The 25893-nt window shown below is 40.3% G+C and overlaps 2 protein-coding genes across 3 annotated transcripts in view; both read right to left on the reverse strand.

The window, feature by feature from the left end:
* Positions 1–4848: 4848 nt before the first annotated feature.
* CCER1 (coiled-coil glutamate rich protein 1) lies at positions 4849–6846 on the reverse strand. Its single transcript, XM_077845774.1, has 3 exons — positions 6715–6846; positions 5665–6616; positions 4849–5605 (listed from the first exon to the last, which is right to left on the reverse strand). The coding sequence occupies exons 2-3, from the start codon at positions 6383–6385 to the stop codon at positions 5055–5057; spliced, it is 1272 nt and encodes a 423-aa protein (XP_077701900.1). The 5' UTR covers positions 6386–6616; positions 6715–6846; the 3' UTR covers positions 4849–5054.
* A 7377-nt stretch (positions 6847–14223) lies between these two features.
* Positions 14224–25893, reverse strand: part of EPYC (epiphycan) — a 38407-nt gene continuing 26737 nt past the window's right edge. For both annotated transcript variants that reach the window (XM_077845775.1, XM_077845776.1), the window contains exons 5-8: positions 23099–23257; positions 21854–22056; positions 20409–20504; positions 14224–15395 (exon numbers count right to left, since the gene is read on the reverse strand). In XM_077845775.1, coding sequence (XP_077701901.1) covers positions 15225–15395; positions 20409–20504; positions 21854–22056; positions 23099–23257 — 629 coding nt within the window. In that variant the 3' untranslated portion in view covers positions 14224–15224. The remainder of the gene's footprint in view (positions 15396–20408; positions 20505–21853; positions 22057–23098; positions 23258–25893) is intronic.

The raw sequence follows: 25893 nt of genomic DNA on the forward strand, positions 1-25893 counted from the left end.
TTCATCATCTTTGAGCTTACATAGGACAGAACCTTCTTCTTTAAGCATTACTATGCATGTGTTTGATTTTGAAAAGATGCGTTGCCTAATATGAAAAAGAATGAGCCTGACTTGAGTGGGCCATTCTTAGCACTACTAGCTCTTCGGGTATGGAGGTCAGCCATAAAAAAGAAGGAAACATCACTGGCCTGGCGAAAGGGAGAGATGGTAAAGAACAGAAAGTTCCAGCTGCAGAGATTTAACTGATTTGATCATCCTGCACAACGGTAAGTGCAGCTCAAAGTAATGCATTGGATTAGTTATCTACGGGGGGAATGAGACAGTTAATGAATCATTTAATTATCTGAGGTTTTACGTTTGTAGTTGCTTCAATTACTAACAAGTGACGTTTAGACACCACTAATATGTCAACTGTCTCACCTGTGCATTTACTAAATTCTTATTCTGATGACAAGTAGGTACTGAATATCACTGTTCTGAATGTTAAGTTATTGACCCATTTAGTCTTCAAAATCTCATTTACTCTCATGAGGTAGATACTACCAATGAAGAAAATGAGAGGTCAAAATTTCAGTAACATGCCTAAGGTCACCAAGTAGTAAATGGAAGACATTTCGAAGTTACAGACCGAGAGCTTTATCATTAACTTCCCACAAGGGCTCTGTGATGGCACAAATCCCCCAACCACAGAGCTTCTAGATCTCTAAGGTGCATGAGTATCACCTAAAAGTCTTGCTACAAAGCAGATTCTAACCCAGTAGGTTTGAGTGGAGGCTGAGCATCTAACAAGATCTCAGGTGGTATCAATACTGTGGGGTCCATGGACTACACTTTCAATGCTAAAGCGCCAGGCCCCTACATTTGCACACTATTTTACCGGGAGCCAAAACTGAATTTCTAGAGCAAGTTAGTTCACTCTTAGTTTAGTGGTGACAACGAAAATATCTAGGTATTTCAGTCCAATGGAACCGCAATGAGATGACGCTTTCTGAGCCTTGTTAATGAACCTACACTGGTCTAATGTTCACAAATTGGCATGATTATAAGATTAATTTAGCATATAATGATGAACAGTGATGTATAGTGTCTACTGCACTTCTTAAATACTGGGTTATTTGATCTTCATGGTAGGTCTGAGCGGTAATGGAGTAAGACAAGTACATTTGAGGAAGCAGACCCAAGGTAAGTGGCTACTCCATGGGTCTTATGCAGCAGTGACCACACACAGATGCCCAAACTCTTCTCTTCCATCGCTGACCTTTATGTCTGGTTATGTTCCATTAACTGATTAAAAGTAAATAGGTGCAAAAATAAATAAAAAGGAAAAAAAAATAAAAATAAATAAATAAATAAATAAAAAGGAAAAAGACGCAGAACAATGACTGTACTAAAACAGGTAAGATGGAGCCACATTCCGGTATTGCTTTAAATACACAGATTACCAAAGCTGAAGGGAAGCATTAATATTAAGAGTAATTTTCTATTATTATTCCATTAATATGAATCTATCGAAATCAACATAGCTGCATATATAAGCTTTTTGTGCTGTTAAAATCAAAATTAAAGATGTTTTCTTAGTCCTATTCACTCCTTCGCCCCCAGACCACCTCTGAGATGACATTTGTACCATTTTTTCCCCAGACCCTCTTGGTTTGGTGTAGCTGGCAGGAAACTGGTTATTTCACCTCTTCTGTTTATTTTAATGGAATTAAATATGTTGCAATTACTTCTTTCCCATGCAGATGTTAAAAATTTTATGAAACTATACTCAGAGTTGATCTCTAAATGTCAGATGTCTTTGCATCCTTAGAAGACTAGTATTTTCACAGGAAAAAAAAAATCCCTCTGAGTTACTGTGGAGACAAAGTAATGAAGATAAATCAAGAAACGCTGTCAGTCAGCAGGAAAGGAAAATTACCAGAATCTCTATATTTAAAAACACTTGAGAATAGACAGCAAAGATTCTTATCAAGCCTAGGCCTTCCAAACACATTTGTGATTTATAATGTTATTTTTTTCTTCTCATTGACAAAGGAAATAGTACCTCGATTCTTGACAGAAATGGCTGAGTGGCTCCTCCTTTTTTTTTTTTTTTTTTTTTAAATTCATGAGACACACACAGAGAGAGGCATTGACATGGACAGAGGGAGAAGCAGGCTTCCTGCGGGGAGCCTGATGTGGGGCTCGATCCCAGGACCCCGGGATCATGATCTGAGCTGAAGGCAGGCGCTCAACCACTGAGCCCCCAGGAGCCCCAGTGGCACCTCTTTATCACTGTGTTCACTCATACAGTTTGAGATGATTTGAAGAAAAATGAGTTTACTTTGGAAAACTTGTGTTTTCGTCAAGTGTACACTTAACTCTAAAACTAACGACTAGGTTTATTCTGAGTTTGTACCGATGCTGAATCATCAAGTTGTCCTGAACACGCCGTGCAGAGGTTCTCCATAGGAGTGCTCCAAGCATGCTAAGCAACAATCCCTAGGGCCCTGTCATTACCTGAGAGTGGGTAGGGAGGTGTCTGAAAAGTGTCATGATGGGTGCACTGGGATGCCTGTCCTCCCCCGCAAACCCCAGCATTATTTTCTTCATTTTAATGGGCCTTTAGGATTGGTGATAGGGCCATCACAATTATCTGGCTGATAAAACAGAGTGTTCAGGTAGAGAATCATCAGTGACTAATCATTTTCTTCCTCCATTAATTTTTGCTGGTGCCTATTTCAGAAGATATAGGTTGTACAGAAGTGAATAGATAATAGAGCTTCTGTCTACTTCTGAAACTCTTCAGTGGCTGCTCCTTCAGGACACTCCTATTTCCGTCCTCAGTTCCTTGAAGGCACTGAGCTCCTCTCAGCTCTTGGCCTTTAGACTCACGCATGGTTCCCTCTGCACACAGTTAACATCCCTAGCTCTACTCTTGGGTTTCCTCGTGATCTGGATTTTCACAGCGATGCATCTCCTTGGCATTGCTTGCCGTGACTAATTTGTCTACCTCATTTAATGTGTCTTTCCTACTAAACTATCAGCAACATAAGAGTAGGGATTTTTTTTTTCACCATTGTATCCTTATTAAAATTCACCTTGGTTGGCCCCTAATAGTATTTGTTGAATAATGGTTGGGGAAGTCGAGGAAATTCCTGAGGGACTGCTCATGCCTACATCCTCTACAATGGCTAGTGAAGAATGCTTTGTGCCTGTAAAGGTGGTTAATGTGTTTTTTTTTTTTTTTTTTTAATGTGAAAGTAGAATCTTTTGTAATAATGAGCTGGGAATTGTCCGGATGTGATTATGAAGAAGCCCTAAATGAAATCCTAAGTCCTTAATGAAAACATACTTATGATATAGTGAATATTTGAATGTCTTGGATAAAGTATGTATGAGCTATGGTTTGCAAGGATCTGTGGACCAGTATCAGGAGCAGGACTCTTCGTTTCCCCCCTACATATATACATTAGAATGGAGCTAGTCTTAAACTACAATTATAGGTCACTCAGAAATTGCATCCTGGAGAAAGTCATGATCTTTTAGAGTATTATTAAATGTTTGGTTATCCATTGCGACAGTTTGGAATGTTCAGTGTCATTTGAAAATTCCCGCCATGTGTTAGTTGTTGCTTCTGTTCATCCTGTTGACCCCTGAAGTATTGCTAATTAGATTTCTGATATTTAAATAATAGTGAAAAGCAGAGTGCTTTCATTTAACGCTATAATCATTTTTTAAGAGCTTAAGCTTATCCCCCCAAAAGCTGCAGTACGCTGGGATATATGAGTAAAAATCAATATCCAGGTGAGATATCACCATACAGTCTGCTCTTCACCAAATATTGAATTGTGATTCAAACTATACTTAGCACAGTTTGTTAAAAAAAAAATGTAATTTTTGTGAAAGGTTCGAAGTCTTCACATCAAGGGATGTTCTGGAAATATGCTATGGATGGAAACTTTTATTAAGTTTTGAGAATTAAGTGCCCAGGAGGAAATGTATTGACTTCCTAAAAATGTTTGAATAAGAACTATTACTTTGAATAATGTATTCTCTGTAGGTAATTGTTTAGATATTAGAAACTAGCTCACACAGGCTTGCACTGAACACATCTTTGGTTTACTCTTCTTTGAAAGGAAGACCAACTGGGAAAGAAGATATTCCACCCCCAAAAGGCCAACAATCCTTTAAAAAATCCATTCTGCAAAAACTATTTTTATGGTTCCCGTGAACTCATGACAAGGAATATATCCAGGAACAAGGCTTCAAAATCTAAGCTATGTTCCATTGTTTGTAGTTACCTTGGATTTTAACTAGATGTACAAGTTGACTTCTGACCATGGGGAATCCTCTCCATGCATGGATTTATGGATTGTTGAGGCCATGGCAAAACCCAGTTCCACAGAAGCAACTTTGTGTTCTGAGGAAGATCTACAGACTGCGGCACAAGGAATATAAATGAGTGATGCCACGAGAGACAAGTGGGGTTAGCAAATTACAACCCTCAAAAACGAACTCTGAAGGTGGAGAATCTACGAGGAAAAATATTTTTTTGAAATATAGACATTCTTACATGGTGTCACTATGATGTTAAGAGCACTGACAGACATTCAGTAGCTACCGCGTGGGCTCCTGAAGCATGTAACCGCCAAAAAACCTGTTGATTCCAAGCTCAACTGTCTACTTGACAGTTGAATAAATCTGTTACCGAAAAACCAAAACCAAAACCAAAACAAAAAAGCACCCTAGAAAAACCTTCCAGCATTGCCAGAACTTAAAAAAAAAAAAAAAAATTTGCCAGAATTGAAAAAAAAATCTCGTGTCTAGAGAGGAAAACACCAAATGAAACCATTCAAACTGCAGTAATAAAATATTTGGCCTTTAATCATTTCCGATTAAATTATATTTGAAAGCTGCCCCTCCCCCACCCATACTCATACACAAACACACCAGTTTCTGAACATTTTATGATGGCCAAAGAAGGGGTTTCCATTGGTATGTTTATTAATGGAACTCTTTTTTTTTTTTTTTTTTGGAACTGGTTTTCAATAAGTGGCTATTCCATTTTAGCCTCACATCAGTTCCATCCCATCCTCAATCCCTTTCCTGCTAACAGTTAATGTCTCAACCACGAGGAGGGCTTCCTGGGCCACTCTAGGAATGATCTGCTTGGGGCTTAAATAAGCACAGTTTAGAAAGTTCTCTCTCTCTTCCTCGGGCCCCACTAGGAACGACAAAGGCATTTGCAGAGGTAAATGGTCCTCTTCCTCTCTCGGCTCCTCCTCCTCCACGGCCTCCTCTTCTGTCTCCTCCTCCTCCTCCTGATCCTCCTCCTCCTCCTCCTGGTCCTCCTCCCCCTCCTCCCCCTCCTCCTCCTCCTGCTCCTCCTCCCCCTCCTCCACACAGTCAGCCTCTTCGACCTCCTCCTCTTCATCATCTGAGGCCTCTTCCTCCTCCTCCTCCTCCTGGCTCTCCTCCTCCTTCCCATCACACTCCTCGTTGTCACACTCGCACTCGCACTCCTCCCCCTGCTCCTCCTGCCCCAGCGGTGCGGCGGGAGACCCGAGCTCCCGGTCGGGGTCGGGACTGAAGACGAGCGACGGGTCCTGCACGCCGCCGTACGGAGCGCCCCACGGGCCGGCGTCCTCCTCCTCCTCCTCCTCCTCCTCCTCCTCCTCCTCCTCCGGTCCTCCTCCTCCCCCTCCCCCTCCTCGCCGCGGGGGGCCTCGTCGCTCTGGGAGGAGCCCCCGGGGGCGGCCTGCTGCCTCCGCAGCGCCTCCTGCTGGCGCTCCAGCTCCTCCTGCCGCATGTCCTCGTAGATCTGGTTCATGATGAACTGCGTGGTGTTGCGCGGCGCCCGCATGCCCGGCGCGCGCCACCCGTACAGGTTGACGGGCCGGAGCAGGGTGCTCAGCGCGGCGGGCGGGCGCGGCGGGGAGGGGCGGCGAGGCGGGCGGCGCGGGCCTCGACCCCGGCGGCCCCAGCGCTTCCTCCTGCCCGGGGGCCGCGCCCAGCCGCGCTTCCAGGGCCCGCGCCAGCACGAGCAGCAGCACAGGCAGACGGGGTGCAGGCCGTACACCCGGATCACTTGCACGCGGCCGGGCCGCCGCCAGAAGCCCCCGGGGGGCGGGCGCCAGGCCCCCCCGCGGCGCCCCCCGTTAGGGGACACGGCCCAGTAGGGCCGTCGGGGTGGCTGGAACCACGGGCCCGGGCCGTGCTGCTGCTTCGGCTGTTTCCAGGGGGGCTCATACTCAGACTTGGGGCCGTAGCGGCGGCGCCGCTTGTAAATCGGGGCGCCCCTGCGCCTTCGGTGGCAGGTGGACCAGGTGCGCAACGGGGCGGGGGGCGCCCAGCCGCCGCCCAGGTTACGAGGCTCCTCCCGTGTGTAGAGGGTCTGGGTCATCGCTCACGGAGCTCGGGGAGGTGGAAGCGGAAGCGCCCCGGAAGCTGCGGTCGTTTGGCCCGAGCCGAGGGTGTGCAGAGCCTCGGGTGTGCAGAGCCTCGTCCGCCTGCGCGGCGGCAGCACGTGCCGGTCTCCGTCCGCTCCGCTCGCTCGCTCGCTCCCGCTTGCTCCGCAGTCTCTCGTCCTGCGCCCCCGAGCGGTCCGGCCCAGGTGGGCTGGGGCTGGGTAAGGCTGGGGAGGGAGGGGGGGACGAAGGTGGTGGTGGGCGACGCACGGGGACACCCGCTCCCGGGGCCCCCTGGGAGCCGGGCAGGCCGGGGTGCGTGTACCTGGCGGCTCCCTCCCCACCCAGGCGCTTCCCCGTCGGGCCCGGGACCCGGCGGGACTGAGCGGGCGCGGGCTGCGCGGCCTTTAAATAGTGGCCGGAGGCCCCGCGTGCCCACCGCGTCCTTGGTTGCCCGGGGCGACAGCCAATCGGGGTCCAGGTCGTTCTCCTTGGGCGACGGGGGGCGGTTCGGGTGGAACCAGGTGCCGCGCGAGGGTTCGCAGGGGGCTTGTGACGCAGGCTTTGAAAGGGGGCGACGGGCCCGAGGCTGGGGGCAGTGCTCCCCAACTCGGAGGACGCTCGGGGCCGGTTCATGTGAAACCTGCGCACCACCTGGGGGTGCGGGGATGAGGCACCTGGGCCTAGAGTTGAACCTCTTGGCAGCGGGGTGTGGGGTTCGGGGTGGGGGACCTACCTTGTACATTGCAAAACATGCATCCTACACTTGGGGAGGTGGAAGGGCTAGAGGGGAAAGTGCCTGGTGTCAGGAAACTGGGCCCCACTCGTACCTTGGGGGCCGTGCACACTCCCCTAGCGCCTGGCAGTTGCAGCACCTCGTTCGTGAAACGCGAGCGCACACCCTGCTAGCCGTGCTGGCTCCCCGGGGGGCCCCGGGCACACAGTCCTTAGGCCCGCGGGCTCTGTCTGCTTGGCATCGCCACCGCGTCCCCCAGCTCAGGGAATCCAGAAGTTAGTTTACCCGAGGTGGTCGGGATGAGGAGCTTTGCGGCCAGTATTCATTCATTCACTCATTTATTAAAGATTTTATTTATTTATTCATGAGAGACACACAGAGAAAGGCAGAGACATAGGCAGAGAGAGAAGCAGGCTCCGCATGGGGAACCCAATGGGGGACTGGATCCCAGGATCCCCGGACCACCCCTGAGCCAAAGGCAGATGCTCCACCACTGAGCCACCCAGGTGCCCTGGGGCCAGTATTTAAACCTCAGGCAGTTTGGCCCCCAACCCCAAATTCTTAACCATATGGCTGCGCTGGACTGCCCATTCACCCTTAAATAGGACTTTTGGGATGCGGACACGAAATCCTATGGGAAAACACTTTAGTAATTACGCTATGGCATGCAAATGTCCACTGCTTAAATAAATCATCCCAGGATGTCTGAGGGTGGTGGTGGTTATTCTTGGGAATACAAATATGCCAATGGCCTCTTTTCGGATGTCCCTTTGTCTACCAGATGGCACATACTCTGGGAGCCTTTATAACATTGCGGTGAAGAATATGGGCTTTGATTTACATTAGCATGAACCTACTCTGAATGATACCATAATAGTGGTGGACATATGTCATTATGCTTCCATCTCAATCCATAGAATGTACAATATCGAGACTGAACCCTAATGTGAGCTGTAGACTTTGGGTGATGATGATGAGTCAATGGAAGTTCATCAGTTGAAAGGACAGTACCTTCCTGGTAGGGGTTATCCACAAGGGAAGAAGCCCTCCATGAGTGGGACGAGAGAGTATATGGGAAATCCCAAATATGGGACTGGATATGGCTACTCTACTCAATTTTAATGTGAACCTAAAACTGCTCCAAAAAAAATGAAATCTGTTCAAGAGAATGTGCTTCAAGTTCAATTCAGCAATGATTAACCTCTGTAAACCTTGTGTTCCTAACCCGAACGGAGACTATGGTTATGATACCTATTCCATAGTTGTGTTAAAGGTTCCGTAAGGTACTTCATTATAGCAGCTGGTGCAGGTACCCATGAGCGCACAGTGGCTGTTAGCTATGGCCATTGTCACACTTCAATACTTTAGGACCTTTAAAGAAGTTGATATAGTGTATGTAAAGATAACTAACCCTGTGAGTGATGCCATGCCCTTTTCTTGGCCCACCTTTTAGAAACATCGTGAAAATGCTACCAAGCTTGATCTTAGAGAAAACCATCCCAGAGTATATCCCTTTATTGCTTTCCTGGGGTGAGTGGAATAGTGGAAACTGGAACATTGCCCACTGGGATCCTGAGTCTATACAAGCCTCCAGTATATGACAGAGAAAGAAATGTGGGGAAGCCCTGAAGCCTACAAAGGTCATTTGCGCCTTCCTGGTTGAAAATTGAGAACAATGTGGGGTTTTTTGGATCAGGACTTCAACCCTTGTTGTGAAACCTGGAGACTCCACAGGCTTCATTCAATTTTGTTTGCTCTGTGGTTTGCTGCTTGACTCCAAGTGCAGAATGCTGACACTTTTAGCCCCCAGTGTCCCTTCCTGGATGTAGAATCACACAGTTGGCAGTTACTATACCCTTATTCTGCTTAATTCAGATTGGAATGCTGATACTCCAGATTTATTTTTCTGAGGACATAAGTAGTATACATATTGGGCTTTAATTGGGAACTTTAGAAATTGACCGTGTTACTGTAGTAGAATTCTCATGAATTTCTTCTTTGTGTTAAAAAAAGGTTGGGGCGCCTGGGTGGCTCAGTGGTTGAGCATCTGCCTTTGGCTCAGGGCGTGATCCTGGGGTCCTGGGATAGAGTCCTGCATCGGGCTCCATGGAGAGCCTGCTTCTCCCTCTACCTATGTCTCTGCCTCTCTCTGTGTCTCTTGTGAATGAATAAATCTTTAAAAAATTAAAAATAAAATTAAAAAAATAAAAAAGATGAACTCACAGATAATTAAGGACATTGGTTTTGTACAATTTTTCCATGATGACCCGCACAGTTCATATTAATTCTCCTTACTAAAGAACACTGACGTGGTATTGTTCTTGCTCCATCCTTCGTCTTTTTAAGAGAAGCAGAAAATTATGATTTATGATTTTTAGGGTTTTTTTTTCCCTAGTAGATTAGCACGGTAATTCAAATTGTTCATGACTGGTAAATCACCTGAGAAAATTACCACCAGAGTGTGTTAAACACAACTTTCAAAAATGCAATTAAAGAATTCCTTAGGACACCATTTAATTGGCCCGTATTCTTTAAAGACTGTAAGATGAAGTGTTCTACTTCAACATTAACATATAACACACTTACTGTGCTTGAACATGTAGTATTAGTTTTCTATGGCTGTGTAACAAATTCCCACAAACTTACTTAGAACGACATAACATTTGTTGTCTCAGAGTTTTCTGGTGTTAGGAGCCCAAGAGTAGCTTAGCTTAGTAGCTCAGGATCTCGCCAGGCTATGGTCAAGGTGCTTGGCTGGCTTGGGTTCTCATCTGGGGGCTCCATTTGGGAAAATGTTATTGCAGAATTTATTCCCTTGAGGCTGTCTATGCGAGGGCCCTGCCTTTTAGCTGTCCGTTGGCTGGAGGACACATGCAGGTTTGGAGGCCACCAACAGGTCCTAGGGGTCAGCAGCCATTCCTGGAGACCGTTCTCACTTCCTTGTCATGGGCTTCCTCAGTAGGGCTGCTCATTCCAGAAACTCAAAGCAGATCTCCCTAGTGCTTCCTAGCACAACGAACACACACACACACACACACACACACACACACACACGCATATGAATCGTACTCTGGGCTTGACATTAGCATTTGAGACATCCACCTTCTTTGTCATATTCTATGGGTTAGAAACAAGACCCAGGTCTTACCGGCATTCAAGTGGAGAAGGTTACCCAAAGGCTTGAATACCAAGAGATGGGAAGTTCACTGGGGGAGATTACCTTAAAGTCCATTCACCACATAGACCAAGTAAATTTAGTTAAATATGTCCTTCACTTTAACTGGTTATGACTTTATTTGGGATATTTTAATGACATTCAGCATTTTGAAGTTCCATTAAAGGCTACATGACAGCATAGGTTATGCTATGCTTTATGTTACACAGGCCATTACATGGCCAGTTGGAAAACACACTGCTCTCTTGGTGTTATTTTTTGTGCATTTGTATGAATTGACTAGGATGAATTCTAACACTTGATGGCAGTAGTAACTCATTCAAGATTCAGTCAGTGAGAGCTCAAAACAGAGAGAAGAAGATAGGTACTTCATTTATCTTTATCACGAATATCATATTTAAATTCTTCCAGGTTGCCAACGTTAATTACCCTTTATTCTGGTGCAGCGTAATTGGGTATGTTTATTAGATTTCATCATTTTTCAGTTGGCTTTTAGAAAGCAAGCCTCAGCTAATTAAACCTATAAATAAAAATTTTTAGAGATAAGTTGGATATACCTGATATAGTTGGTCATATAAATAAAATTCAACAAATATTTTTAGATCCATATTTGGAACCTATTAAGTCCTATGGGATATTGAAAAAATAAATGGAATGCATTTTATACACTCTCAAAAACTCGCCTTTTGCAACTGCGAAGATATCCATGTACAGTTATTTGAAACCAAAAAGGTAGGCGCCATCTGTTGGTCATAGAAGCTAAATACAAGGTATTAAGCCTTTAGAGCTTTTCAAAAAGTGAGATGAGATTAACTTCGTGTTTCCTCTTGATAATTTGGGAAGTTGTGGGGTTAGTTAGAAAATTGGTGAGGCATGTTGTGCATCAGGGAGTAACATGGTGGAACTTCCCCATTTATAAATCTTCATGTCATTCAAATACATTATGAAGAGAAACTTAACTTTGTAAAGAGGTAACTACAAGGACAGTTTCTCCAGATATAAGAAGTAAGGATGGGAATTTTGCATGCACAATAGAACTATGTGTAGGTATTATTTACTATCACCCTTTGAAAATATTCTTAATCTTTTTAATAACTCAGGATTTGCAGAGAATTAACCCAACATATTGAATTTGGAACATCTGAAAAACATGTGTAGGCAGTAATGATCAATTAGGAATTATTATTAGCATGGAAATGTGTGTTTATAAATAATTTTAAAGTATGCTATATTATGGGGCAATAGAAGGAAGTGCCTTCCCCCAGTGAAAAATGACCTGTTAATTTTGAGAAAAATAAATACGTGTAACAATTGAATAAAGGAAAAAAATTATTAAAAAATACAGCATTTAATCAGGGGTCAGTTTTAGAATGAGAGCTTTCAATTAAGAATGTGAAGCGCTGGAAATGGCCCCTGAAATAGGATGCATTTAGAACGAATACTAAAATGCTATCATCACATTTTCAGGGCTATTGTAGCACCTTGTCCTTATAGAATTCCTGGTAAATTAAATCTGCAGGGTAGCCTTGTGAGTAGGAAGCCACAATGGCTGGGAACATGTCATTTGTCTCTGTGTTCCCACAATAATGCCCCTCTCATCCTTGTATTTTATTTCATTTCACTTTTTGTGACAGCTGCCCACCCCAATTTTGTAGTAACAGTATTCAGGGGAGGCTATGAGGACAGAGGTTTTTAGATCATTTGTGGGGAGATCTAAGATCATCAGTAAGATTCCTGTGGGCAAAGCCTCATTATGACTTTTTCACGAGCCCCTTCCTCCATAAGAAAATTAAAATAAAATTTCTAATTTATGACTTGTTGCAGTAAAGATAAATATAAGCCAGATTAGATTCATTACTCCATGTTTGTTATCATCGTCATCATTATTGTCGTTATCTTGCTTTCTTTTATGTTAAAAGAAATGAAGACATTTTTCATGGGTCTCTAACATCATTATTGGCCCTTGGCACCTGCGGAATCCTAAACTGAGAACTCCGTTGAGTCACAGAAGATTTTTTTACCTACATGAATTGAGAGATAATAAACTGCTAATTTTGAGACAATTTTTTTTTAACGATTTATTTTTTTTTAATTTTTATTTATTTATGATAGTCACACAGGGAGAGAGAGAGAGAGAGGCAGAGACACAGGCAGAGGGAGAAGCAGGCTCCATGCACCGAGAAGCCCGATGTGGGATTTGATCCAGGGTCTCCAGGATCGCGCCCTGGGCCAAAGGCAGGGGCTAAACCGCTGCGCCACCCAGGGATCCCCTTTTGAGACAGTTTTTTAAAGGCAGTGATAGAAAACAGAGTTGCAATATTAGAATTCTACTTTTAGCCTGATTCAGGATAATGTATTTAAAGGCAGTATATCTAAAAAGTCAAAATGAGGGGCATCTGGGTGGCTCAATCAGTTAAGTCTCTGCCTTTGGTTCAGGTCATGACCCTGGGGTCCTGGGATCCAGGGTTAGAGCGGAACCCGGTACTTCCTCAGGCTCTCTCCTTAGTGGGGAGCCTGTTTCTCCCCCTCCCTCTTCCTCTCTGCCCCTCCCGCCGCTCTTGCTTGCTCCTTCTCTCTCTCAACTAAAAAAAATAAAATCTTAAAAAAAAAATTTTTAAGTCCAAATGAAAATTCCATTTCTAAATATCACTGGTTTATAATGATGGATTGATGGTTATGCTTTTTTAAGTTTTATAACTTTGGGTATACAAATTATGATTAAGTGAGTGCATGATTAGTTTTCCCCAAGAAAATTGATAGTCTCAAGAAAATTGATGGATATTTTTCAATATTACAGACGTATCAATGTTTGTACTTTAAATTGAAACAAGGAGATTCTTATGCACCTACTGTGGAGAACCATGAGAACAATTCTCTTCAATTGCTGCACTACAGAAATTCGGAATTTAGCTATCGTGTCTACAAATAATGGCATCCGATGGGTGATAGAGACTAATGAGAAAAATTCAGATATTATAGATGAAGAAATATATTTGCCTGAAAGAGTTGAAAATAAAAATATAGATTGTATATTTTTAAATGTTAGGGGTGTACTATGGCCAATTGTCTCTTTTTTTACTTTAATAGGTTAATTCAGGAATAGATTACGCAATGATGAAAAAGTTTGACATTTAACCATTTTTGAGAAGTAGAAGAGAATCATGCACTCTCCCACACTGTCGGTGAAAGTGTAAATGGGTATAACATCTTTGAAGGCCAATCTAGTAATATTTATTAAAATTTAAAATGATATATATGCTCCTTGACCCAGAATTCCACTTCTATGAATTTATCCATAGATGTACTCTCATATGTCCACAGAGCTATTTATGTTTACACAAGGCCAGTTTTGTAATTTAATTGTAACTACAAAAAATAAAATAAAATGAACATTCATGTCATGGGCTGATAGATGCTTTTCAGAATCAGTAGAGCTGTATGTGCTTATATGGAAAAATCATCAAGAAATCTTTTTAGCGAGAGAAGCAAGATTTAGAATAATGATTATCTCTTGTACTTAAAAATCCATGTTTATACACATAATAATGGTGATGTGTATGTGTGTGTAGGACCTGCACATGTATATTTGTATAAGAAAGGGAAATTGCAAAAAAAGAAGAAAAAAAAAAAAAAGGGAAATTGCTTGGAGCACCCGGATGGCTCAGTTGGTTAAGGGTCTGACTCTTGATTTTCGGCTCAGATCACAATCTCAGGGTCATGATCTCAGCGTCGTGAGATGGAGCCCTGCATGGGGTCCCACGTTGAGCCCCGCAGAGCCCAGTGCATGCTCAGCACAGAGTCCCCTAGACATTCTTTCCCCTCTTTCCTCCACCCCCTCTACTCCTCCCCCTGCCCACACTCCCACGCACACATCTCTCTCTGTCTCAAATAAATAAATCTTAAAAAAAGAAAAGGGAAATTGCTTATGTAGAAGTTTTTATTTCTCATGGAAACTTTCACAAAAGCATTCAAGAAACCATTTCCTAGTTATTTCTCAGGAGTAGAACTTGGAATTTGCAACTGGGAGGAAAATCATCTTTCATTTGGTCAATCTTTCAGTTTATGACTATGTGCTGGTATTTTGATCATACATTTCAGAAAGATCAACTTCCCTTAGCAGGCGTGCCTTAGCTTCTTCCCTAGTGCGGTGATCATATCATCATCTATTTTCCATTTTCTAAATTTTACTTTATTCAAAGGCACAGAAACATACCTATAGAAGGATTTGATAGCTGTCTGGTTGTGTTTGAGGGACGAGACCAGGGTCAGGTCCTCCTGTAACACCATCATCTCACGAGATCTACCAATAAATTGCCATTTAACCAAGGGTCTAAAATGAGTAGTCATATCTCTAAGGTGATAAAATATTATTATGCAAAAACTGAAGCCGCGTGTTTTATTGTTGCATATGATTATTTGTGTGTTACGATTATAATGAATATTTTCCCACAGCTCCATTGTAAATTTAAAATACTTTTATTCTCACCTTCATTTTCTTTAATAGATTTGGAAATAGAAACATGCTTTAGTGAAAAAAAAAAAAGAATAGGAAAGCTAAAAAACATCTAAATCTTGGCAATACACCTAAAGTGTTGATTTTGTATTTTTCTTTATTATATGCTTAACTTGAAATTGTATGGGATATAAATCCTCAAAACTTGCAAGTTACATGTGATTTACAAGAATATCTGTGAAATATTTTTTAGCATTTAGTTTTGCTCTTACTGTACATCATTTGGTTTTATTCCTGACTTACCTGGTGTTTGCTTAAATTACTAAATTGTCATCTTAGCTCAAAACTTTTAGGTGTACACCATTTTTCAGAATACAATTTGAAAGTATCATTCTGAGCTTCTGTTTTTGAAGAGAGCAGTAAGAATTGTTCTATTGTAGTGGGCATCGTAATGCTAACCATTATCTGAAATTAGACAAGGCTTCCAATGGGCAAGCGAGGTAGGCACATGTACGCTTGAGGAGTTTTGCTGAGATTGATAGGGTTTCCATCCAATCGAATATCCTCTAGCGCCTTACGAATATAAGTCAAATTTTTAACATTGCAGAAGGTATCTTCATGCATCTCCAAAATGTTGTTATTCTAAAAGAGATGACAATAAGTAATAAGGCAAAATATAGCATACACTTAGTATTGTTTAATAACATAGTTCATTTTGCCTCATCCCCATTTTTATTCTTTTGTTCCTTCTCTTATCCAAAAAAATGCATGTTATGGGATCATTACGCATCATTGGGCAACTTCTAGGCAGGAGGAATTAAGTGACTGGAGCACAAAGTAGAAATGGGCTTGCACTTCAGTAATAGAAATGAAAGGGAGATGAGAAAACTAATTTAAAGAAAAAGTTATTTCTAAAACTGATGAGTACTGCAAAGGAAGAATGGTAACTGTGGAAAGTTATCTGAAAGAATTATAGTGATGGAGCTGAGAATGGAATAACAACACACAGGCCTGGAAAGAGCCAAGGTAGGAATATTGCAGGGAGAGAGAACACCAAGTTCATTTTGAGTAATTACAGTGGAATTTCAAGAATGGGAAAAAAAGTCAACATGGCTGAAGTAGGGATCCCTGGGTGGCTCAATAGCTTAGTGCCTGCCTTCAGCCCAGGGTGTGATCCTGGAGACCCGGGTTAGAGTCCTGCGTCAGGCTCTGTGAATGGAGCCTGCTTCTCCCTCTGCCTGTGTCTCTGCCTTTCTCTCTCTCTCTCTCTCTCTCTCTCTGTGTGTCTCTCATGAATAAATAAACAAAGTCTAAAAATAATTAAAAAAAAAAAAACATGGCTGAAGTAAAATGAGGGAGAAAGGGAGCAACTGTCAGGAAGATAAACAGGGCCCAGAAATACATATTTAAAAATAGCTTTATTGAGTATATTTCACATACCATAAAATTCATTCATTTTAAGTATATGGCTTAGTGGTTTTTAAGATAGTCCCAGAATTGTACAACCATCACCATAATTTATTTTTAATTAATATTTTTATCATAATTTGATTTTAGAACATCTTAAACATCCTCCAAAAGCCCTGTAGATATTAGCAATTACTCTCCTCACCTCCATCCCCTATCTCCAGCCCATGGGGACTTCTAATGTACTTTCTGTTTTTTTTATGGATTTTCTTATTTTGGATATGTTATGTAAATAGAATCATATATATCATCTTCTGTGACTGGATTCTTTCGCTGAGAACTGCATTTTCAAGGCTTATATTTTGTACCATGTATCAATACTTGTGCTTTATTGCGTGATAATATTCCATTGTGTAGATATACCACATTTTTATCCATTCATCAGTTAATAGAAATTTGGATTTAGAATTTTCCAAATTTCGTTTTTGTTGATTTCTTTTTCCAGGAAGTGTCGAGTTTTTCCGAAGTAGCTGCACCATTTTAGATTCCTACCAACAATGTATGTGTTCCGATTTTCTCTGCATCCTAACCAGCACTTGAAATTATGTCTGTCTTTTTTATTTTAGCTGACCAGGTGGACTTGAAGTGGTATCTCATTGTGGTTTCATTCATGGCTACTGTAGTGAATACAATTGGTATATTATATTGATTTTATTTATTTTTTATTTTTTTTAAATTTTTTTAAAATTTTTATTTATTTATGATAGTCACAGAGAGAGAGAGAGGCAGAGACACAGGCAGAGGGAGAAGCAGGCTCCATGCACCGGGAGCCCGACGTGGGATTCGATCCCGGGTCTCCAGGATCGTGCCCTGGGCCAAAGGCAGGTGCCAAACCGCTGCGCCACCCAGGGATCCCTTATATTGATTTTATAAACTGCCACATTGCTGAACTCATTTAATAATTCAGAAGGTTTGCTGGATTACTTATGACTTTCAGTTTGGGGAGTATTTCCATCGTAATAACAAATCTTCCAAACCATGACTATGGACTACCTTTGCTTTATTTAGATCTCTTTCTCTCCAGATAAAATTATGTATGTTTAAGGAGTACTGTAGAATGTTTTGATATATGTATACATTATGGAACGATTACCACAATCAAGCTAATTAAAATTTTCATCACCTCCCGCAGTTACCTTTTGTATGTGTTTCCGGGAAGAACACTTAAGACCTCTCAAAAAATTTCAAGTACGTAGTAGGGTACTCTTAACTATAGTCCTCATGCTGTATTACGTTGTATCTCCAGAACCTATTCATTCTGAATAACTAGTATTTTATGTCCTTTGACTAATATGTTCCCATATCCCCTAGTCCCCAAGTCCTGGCAATCACCATTTTACTCTCTGCTTCTTTGAGTTAAACTTTTTTAGATTCCACATATAAGCGAGATCTTAAAATATGTATTTATCTGTGTTTGGTTTATTTCATTTAGCATAATATTCTCATGTTGTTGCAAATAGAATTTTTTCTTTTTTTTTTTTTTAATTTTTATTTTTTTATTTTATGATAGTCACAGAGAGAGAGAGAGGCAGAGACACAGGCAGAGGGAGAAGCAGGCTCCATGCACCGGGAGCCGGACATGGGATTCGATCCCGGGTCTCCAGGATCGCGCCCTGGGCCAAAGGCAGGCGCCAAACCGTTGCGCCACCCAGGGATCCCCGAATTTTTTCTTTTTTTTTGAAAATTTTTAAAGTTTGAATAATATCCCATTGTATACATATACATACATACATATACAATTTCTTTATCCACTCACCCATTGGTAGACACATAGGTTGCTTCCATGTCTTAGCAATTGTGAACATGAGAGTCTCTCTGAGACAGTGATTTCATTTCTCTTGGATATATACCCAGGAGTGGGATTGCTGGATCATATGGTAGTTCTGTTTAATTATTTGAAGAACCTCCTATCATTTCCTATAAGGACTGTACCCCCTACATTCCCACAAATAGTACACAAGGGTTCCCTTTTTTCCCACAACTTTATCAACCTTGTTATCTTTGGTCTTTTTGATAATAGCTCTTCAGTGAGGTGACATCTCATTGTGGTTTTGATGTGCATTTCCCTTATGATTAGTGATGTTGGGCATCTTTTCATATACCTGTTGGCTATTTGTATGTTTTAAGAAATATCTATTTTGGCCCTTTGCCAATAATTTAATCAATTTTCATTGAGTTGTTTGAGTTTGGTACATATTCTTGATATTAACACCTTATCAAATGTTTGGTTTGTAGATCTTTTCTTCCATTCTACAGATTATCTCTTCTCTCTATTGATTGTTCCTTTTGCTCTGCAGAAGTCTTTCAACAACATGTAGCTTTCAGTCTACAAATCTTGTACTTTTCTTGTTAAAATTGTTCTTAGATGATTTATTATTTTGTGATTAGTATAAATAGAATTATTTCCTTAATTTCCTTTTCAAATTGTTCATTTCTAGAGTATACATATATAATTAATATTGGTATATTGATTTTATTACCTACTACATTGCTTAAATCACTTCTTAGATTTCTTCTTAGACTCATTGTTTATTAAGGAAAGTGTTGCTTAATATCCATATGTTTGTGAATTTTCCAAATTTCCTTTTTGTTGATTTCTATTTTAATTCCATCATAATCAGACAAGTACTTTGATAGGTTTCAGTTCTGTTCAATCTATTGTGGCCAGTTCTGTGGCCTAGTATATGACCTACCCTAGGAAATGTTCATTAAGCACTTGACAATAATGTACATTTTGCTATTGTTGGATGAAGTGTTCCATAGATGACTGTTAAGTCTAGTTGATTTTTAGTGTTGCTAAGGAGTTCTTGAACTATTTCACAGTTGATCTTAAGGCTAGTTGTTCTATCCATTATTGAAAGTGAAGTATTAACATTCCAACTTATTGTTGAATTATCTATTTCTCCCTTCAGTTCTGACAGTTTATTCTTTATACATTTTTGAGGCATATTGTTTATAATCATTATTCAATGTGAGTGTGTTATATATTATATATAATATATAATATATTATATATATAACAATATAATATATTGTTAGATGTATATATGCTTATAAGCATTAATTCTTTCTAATGGATTGACCCTCTTCTCATTGCATAATGTCCATAAGGGATAAAAGTTTTAGTGCCTATGTGCTGTACTACTCCCTTTGATAGGTAATAGGTACCTGCTGTTAATAGCAATTGTGCCTTACATGTAAGTACTTATCATGTTCCAGTAATTACTATTTGCTTTATAAATTAAAACTGTGGTGCAGGGAGGCTCACATATTTTGTCTAATCTTTAGATAGTATTGGAAGTTAGAATTTCAGCCCAAGGAATCTGTTTTTGCCAGAGCCTTCATTCTTAATTACTATACTATGTTTTGGCAAACATTTTGAAAGGAACCAAAATTAGGGATTTTTATATAAGCATTAAAATATAAATTGAAAACAATGTAAATTAAAAACAGCTATATACTCAATATTGGTGAGGTGGTCATTAGAAGAGATTGTTTTAAAAAGAGTTCATTGAATGCCTTTTTAAACCTTAGAATAGAGAATATGAAGCCAATTACTTTTTTAATGTCACATATACACAAGCCCATTGTGTTTGAATAAACATCAGAGATGCTGTTACTTTCTAGGGTCAATATTATCACAGACAATTGTAATAAAATTTAACTCAGAATTAGAAAACACATTGGAAACAGATTTTCTTAATCCAGAGAGATGAATATCTGTCATCTCTCAGCAGATAGGAATGCCCTAGGATTGAATTTAATTCAATACATAAAATCTAAAATTAAAAGCTAAAATTGATACTTTTTTCTCCTGAAAGCTAGAAATCAAATTAGGTTTTTCTTTCTCCCATTTTCTCTTCCATTTCTAATTCTTATACATTTCTTCAGAAGATGAAGTTTTCTTTTTTTTTTTCAAAAGTAGTTTTGGGTGCCTGAAAGATGCATTATGATTTAACAAAGACTGAAAACCTCTAAATACTAAGATTATCAGTAATCAATCAGTATAGACAGAGGCATGAAGACCTTGCACTCAGATGGAGAGAGAGAGAATGAGAGGAGAAAAAGAAGAAAATTGGTGACAGTGCGTCAACAGGCCATTATAAACAGTCTTTGTGTCTCAACTTCCTCCTCTTTGCTTTTGTTTTTCATGGAGCTGTTGGGCATACCTTACCAGTAGAAGCCTACCTGGAGGTGAAGAGCCCGTAGGTTTTCTGGGAGTGGCAGAGGGATGTGGTCCAAATTGTTATCAGTGAGGTAGAGATGATGGAGATCATACATATCCTGTAAATATTCCAAATGTAGGGACTTAGTGGAAATTAGTAGAGCCACAGTTGTATTTTCCATTCCCTGTTCATACAACTATTTGTAAAATAGCACGTGCCTGTCGAGGTCTGGTTTTGCAAAGGTGAAGCAGATTAGTTTTTTTCAGGTTACTAGACAATTCAAGTGAGTTTGGAAAGAATTAACTGTAAGCAAATATTTCTTGATGAAAATGCAAAGTGTTTCTCAATCTCTACAAAGAACCTTGCTTTGTTCTAAATTACTTAGTTTAAGCAAGGCAGTGTTTTTCCAGGGAAGACACTCTGCAGAGGATTTTGAGGATTTGGGTAAGACGTAGGAGGAATGTCCTTCATGTTACAGGGATGGAGAAAAGAGAATTTCTCTCCAACAAAATCCTCTTCTCTCTCATAAAAGTACCAGGAAAAGAGTCACCTGCTAAGAGATATTGTCTTGCTAAGACAATAAATATTTAGACAACAACAGGTCTACTCTCTAGCCAGACACCACAGAACAAAGTGTGACTCACCACTGCCCATGCCAACAAAAGCTGCTGAATGGAGAGACTGAACTTTGACCCTTGGCAGGCTCCAATGAGGTGGCCCAGCTCCCTTGCCTACCAGGGTAGTGTCCCAGGAGAGCTAATGGAGAAACAGGACTTTCGCCATTGCTCAGTCCTAATGGGTCCACACAGCCCCCTGAACGCTCCCTGTGTCCTTTCAAACAGTATTTTAAATTTGCTCTTTTAACAGAGATTGAGAAGGACAGTTTGGATACAGTAAGAGTGGGTAAGAAAGCTGGTTGGTGGGTGTTCCCTTACTCTATGCTGTTATTCTAAGTAAGACCATCTCGCCCCAAACTTGCTTTCTTCACTCAGAAAATACAATTTCTCTCTCTCTCTCTCTCTCTTTTTGAAAACACAATTTCTAAGATGAACTGAATCCATCCTTTTTTTACAAGGTAATGAAAAGATTTGAATGTCAAGGCACCACCCACACCCTGCACAAGTAGTTACCCTTAAAGCCACATAAAATATTCGCCTTGAATGGAGTTCTTGGAAAATACAATTTGTCTGGCTTGTACCATTTTCAAGTGCTCCCTATAGATTCGTGTTCCAGGTAGTTACTCACTCTTTATTCCAGTTCTGTTCTCTGTTCTTGCTGTTTAACCAGCCTCAGAACTTACCAAAGCACAATATTTCCCCAAAGCTTGATAAATAGGATTGTATAGTTTACTTTAGGAGGTAAAGGTCTCATCACATTGAATCTCCTTATGGAAATAAAAACGCTAGTCATTGACATCAAAATGGGATGGAAGGATGAAAGTCTTCCATATCCAAATTTAAAACTCACTTTAAATGCTTCTTGTTTTATTCCTTTCCTTCCCAGCCTATTGTTGCTGATATCAATAAATGTCAAAGTGTTTGGCAGTTCTGGGAGCTGCCTTATTTTATTGTCACGCAGGACGAGCTCCCGGAGGTGAGGTAGCTTTCTGAATGCATCCTCATCAATCTCAGATATTAGATTTGAGGTCAGATCAATCCTTCTTAAATCATCTAGAAGGAAAAATGAAGGAAGTAGTTAGATACGTATGAATATGTTTTGCTTGCATAAAAATATGAAGAAAAATTTTCTCACATATAAGTGAAGATAAATACGAAGTTAATTAGGAATGAACAATTAAAGAAATAATTATGTATAACTACTTTATATAAAAATTCAATTGTTTTCACCCGATACTATACTTATTTACGTACTTGTAAGAAAGATTAATTTCAACAAGGAATTGATACATTATATTTAAAATAATTGGTCATTTCCCTATATTCTTCATAAGCTTTGTCTAGATTTTTACTATTTAAAAGGTTTTCCTCAGTGATGACAGATTGCTATAGTTTCTAATAGTAACAGATATATTAGCATTAAAATACAAAGGCATTAAAAAGAAATTTTCAAATGATTAAAACACTTTATAAAGACAAGTATTAAAGTTCTTCTAAGTTGGCAGCAATTATAAAGTCAGAATGTAGGCTTGTATGCATCAATCATAAAGCAATTGTGCTTTAATGGAAGTCTATTCAAACAATCCAAATTCTAGTAAATATATGACCATGACGTTTTACTCAATGCCTTAACATGATAATGGGTTCTAGCCTATAAAATATACATATTTATGGTTCTATTTCTTAAAAAAAATTTAAAGGTTTTATTTATTTATTCATGAGAGACAGAGAGAGAAGCAGGCAGAGACACAGGCAGAGGAAGAAGCAGGCTCCACACAGGGAGCCCGATGTGGGACTCAATCCTGGGTATCCAGGATCACACCCTGGGCTGAAGGCAGATGCTCAACCGCTGAGCCACCCAGGCGTCCCTCTTAAAAATATTTTATTTGAAAATATCAACTATGTAGTTTCATCATGACCTTTAACTCTTCATCATATAATTAAAACAAACCTTCAAATATTTATGTAAGAAAAAAAGTTGATTTATGAGCCATATTTTCATATTCAAATTTCATTTTTTGTACCAACATTTTATAGTGCTAAAGTTTAGGAAAGTCTGTAAGGAAGACAAAGATATTAGTGTTATCATACATACCTAGGCTTGCAAAATCATTTTTGTTGATCTTTTTAATTCTGTTGAAGCGGGAATAGAAATAAGCGGTGTTCTTGGGCAGTGGAGGAATAGCATCAAGTTCATGATCATCACAGTATACAGTGGTGCTTATACATGTACATAGAAGACAGGTTGGAAAGTCTAAAAGGTAGAGGCAAATAATTATATGTAAGTAACAAAAGCAATTTCTAAGAAATAATGTGATTAGATGTTTGCTAAATAAGTTTAGTCTCATACAGACCATCCTGGTATATTTCATATTTTCTCACATGGTTTTTCTGTAAGTGGAAATTAAAGTCCAGTGTACCAACCAAAGCAGCCACAACAATTAGTATATTCTTTGTAATGTCTTACATTTTATTTTAAATTCCAGAGTGTGGTTGTTGCTTTTATACTTATTAGAAATTCTCTTTTCCAATGTAAATATTAAGACTACGGTTTCTGTAAAGTTAAAATGTCACGCATACTATTTTTTATTAGGTCTTTGGTTCCATATTTAAAGACCACACTGAAACAAAATCTGCTTCAAGAAAAAAGATAGGGTAATCATCATTAATATTAATTGACTCAATCTCTAATTATTGAATCCTTTCTAGGTAAATGACACTGTGCTAGCTGGTGAAACAGTGAGGAGCACAAACAGATACAATTCTATTTATGATCTTCTATGGCAGATACATGTGAATAACACGAATAAAATGATGACTGTGGAAAATGTTATGAATATAGGAGCATAAAATAGGGGAATTTGACTCAGTCTGACAGTCATGGTTCTCTGAGGAGGTGAAACCGGAGTTGAGGTCTGCAAGAATGGAAGGAGTTGACCATGCAGGTGGGAGTGAAGAGTATACGGCGGAGGAAGCAGCATGCGCCAAGGCCCTTCACTTTGGAGAGATTACAGAGAGCATTGAAGTGTATGGACAGACCACACAGAGACCTTAGTGGCTGTGTTATTACAGGTGTCATTTCTTATCCTAAGGATGGGCAGGGTATTGCATAATCAAATTTGCATCTTAAGAAATCACTCTACTTGAAGGTGTACTAGGAGACTGAGGGAGGGCAAGTGGACAGATTGAAGTTGAGCTGTTGTCTAGATAAAAGATGATGGTTACTTGGCTGGGATCATGGTGAGGTGTTGGAAAGGCAACAGGTCCAAATGATATTTATGAGGCTGGATTATATCTCCACACATTGGTCTGTCTCTACCATGCACGTGCACCTGCGTACACGCCTCCTACACTCCCTGTTTCCTGGTCCAGTAGAGGACAGTGAGCTTCTAGGGAAGAGAGAAAAGCGATGACCAGATGGAAAGAAGGAAGACAGAATGGGGGAGATGTTATGGAGGCCAGTGGAGAGAGAGAGAGTCTGAAGGACAAGGTAATAGAAAGCATTCAAAAGCTGCTGAGGTGCTCAGGAAGTTAAGGACTGAAGATATCTGTTGGATTAGTCATTGTGGTGATTACAGGCTGCTTCAGCAAGAGTTGAGGAGTCATGGGGCCGGGAGCCAGAAGAACAGTCATTTGAGGAGGGACTTGGGGGTGCAGAAATAGTGACAGCAAATGTAGACAATGCTATTGAGAATTTGACAGTGAAGGAGGAGAGAGATGGTGATAGGTTTCAGCAGATATATTTGCAGCATGTAAATTGACCGAAGCAGGGGTAATTTAAAGAAAAAGGTCCAAAGTAGGAGAATTTGACTATTAAAAGGATGCTGAGAGGGCAGGAGGAAGTGGGACCAAAGCACAGTGGAAAGGATTGCATCCTACCTGTGAGAGGACAGACAGTTGGTCTGTTGTAATAGGAGAGGGAGATAAGGTGTCTGCAGGTGCTTGTAAAGATTACATCTGAAAACAGAAGATTGAAAGGCCGCTACCCAGGAGATTGCATTTTACTCTGTGGAGTAGGAGGCTCAGCTTGAGGAGTAAAGGGAGGAAGAGAAGGGTGGTAAGATGTGAAATGAACAGAGGATGTAAAACAGCCATGAAGACTACATGGAAGATGCAAGAACTTTCTTGTGATTGCTCAGTGGTCAGTTCATCAACCAGGTCACTTTCCTGTTTTGTTTTGGTTTGTTTTTTTAAAGATTTTATTTACTTATTCACAAGAGACACAGAGAGAGAGGCAGAGACAAAGGCAGAGGGACAAGCAGGCTCCTCGCAGGGAGCCTAATGTGGGACTAGATCCCATTACCCTGGGATCAAGGCCTGACCAGAAGACAGATGCTCAACCTCTGAGCCACCCAGGAGTCCCTCACTTTCCTGGTTTTAGCTTTGAACTCTCCCACCGTGGGACCAATCTCACTCTTAGGCGAACCAGGACACTTGGCTGCCTGAGTTGAAGGATCCATTTGTGGTTTGTGATCAAGAACTAGTTATGCACCTACTGGGTCTTCTTACTGTCATTAAGTAGGAGTTATTCATAATAATAGTTTTGGGAATGAAAACTATTTTACGACTGGAAATCTAGGAAAGACAATTTAAGGGGAAGTTGTAAAATATTTAACACCAATTTTTCAGATCATTATAAATTAATATTTTCCACTCATAAAATGTTTTAAAAAGTAAGGCATTTGATTCTTCAATGTATTCATGTCTTTGCTAATTTATTAATAATTGCTTAGGGTAATTTATATATATTCACACCAGTTATAACTTAATTCTCTTTTTTCCACTCATAACCCAAGTCTACTTTATATTGCTTCAGAACACTGTTTTGAGAAATTGGTATATGAATAGTAAAAAATACAATATTTTGATTACTAATGCTCTAAATATTTC

This window comes from Canis aureus, chromosome 13 (assembly GCF_053574225.1).
Source record: "Canis aureus isolate CA01 chromosome 13, VMU_Caureus_v.1.0, whole genome shotgun sequence".
NCBI lineage: Eukaryota > Metazoa > Chordata > Mammalia > Carnivora > Canidae > Canis > Canis aureus.

Excerpts from the sequence above, each read along its gene's own strand:
- CCER1 (XM_077845774.1), bottom strand. The coding sequence starts at position 6,385 with ATGACCCAGACCCTCTACACACGGGAGGAGCCTCGTAACCTGGGCGGC. Across the intron at positions 5,606-5,664 it reads GGGGGAGGAGGAGGACCGGA|CGTACGGCGGCGTGCAGGAC; the intron begins GGAGGAGGAGGA and ends CGTGGGGCGCTC.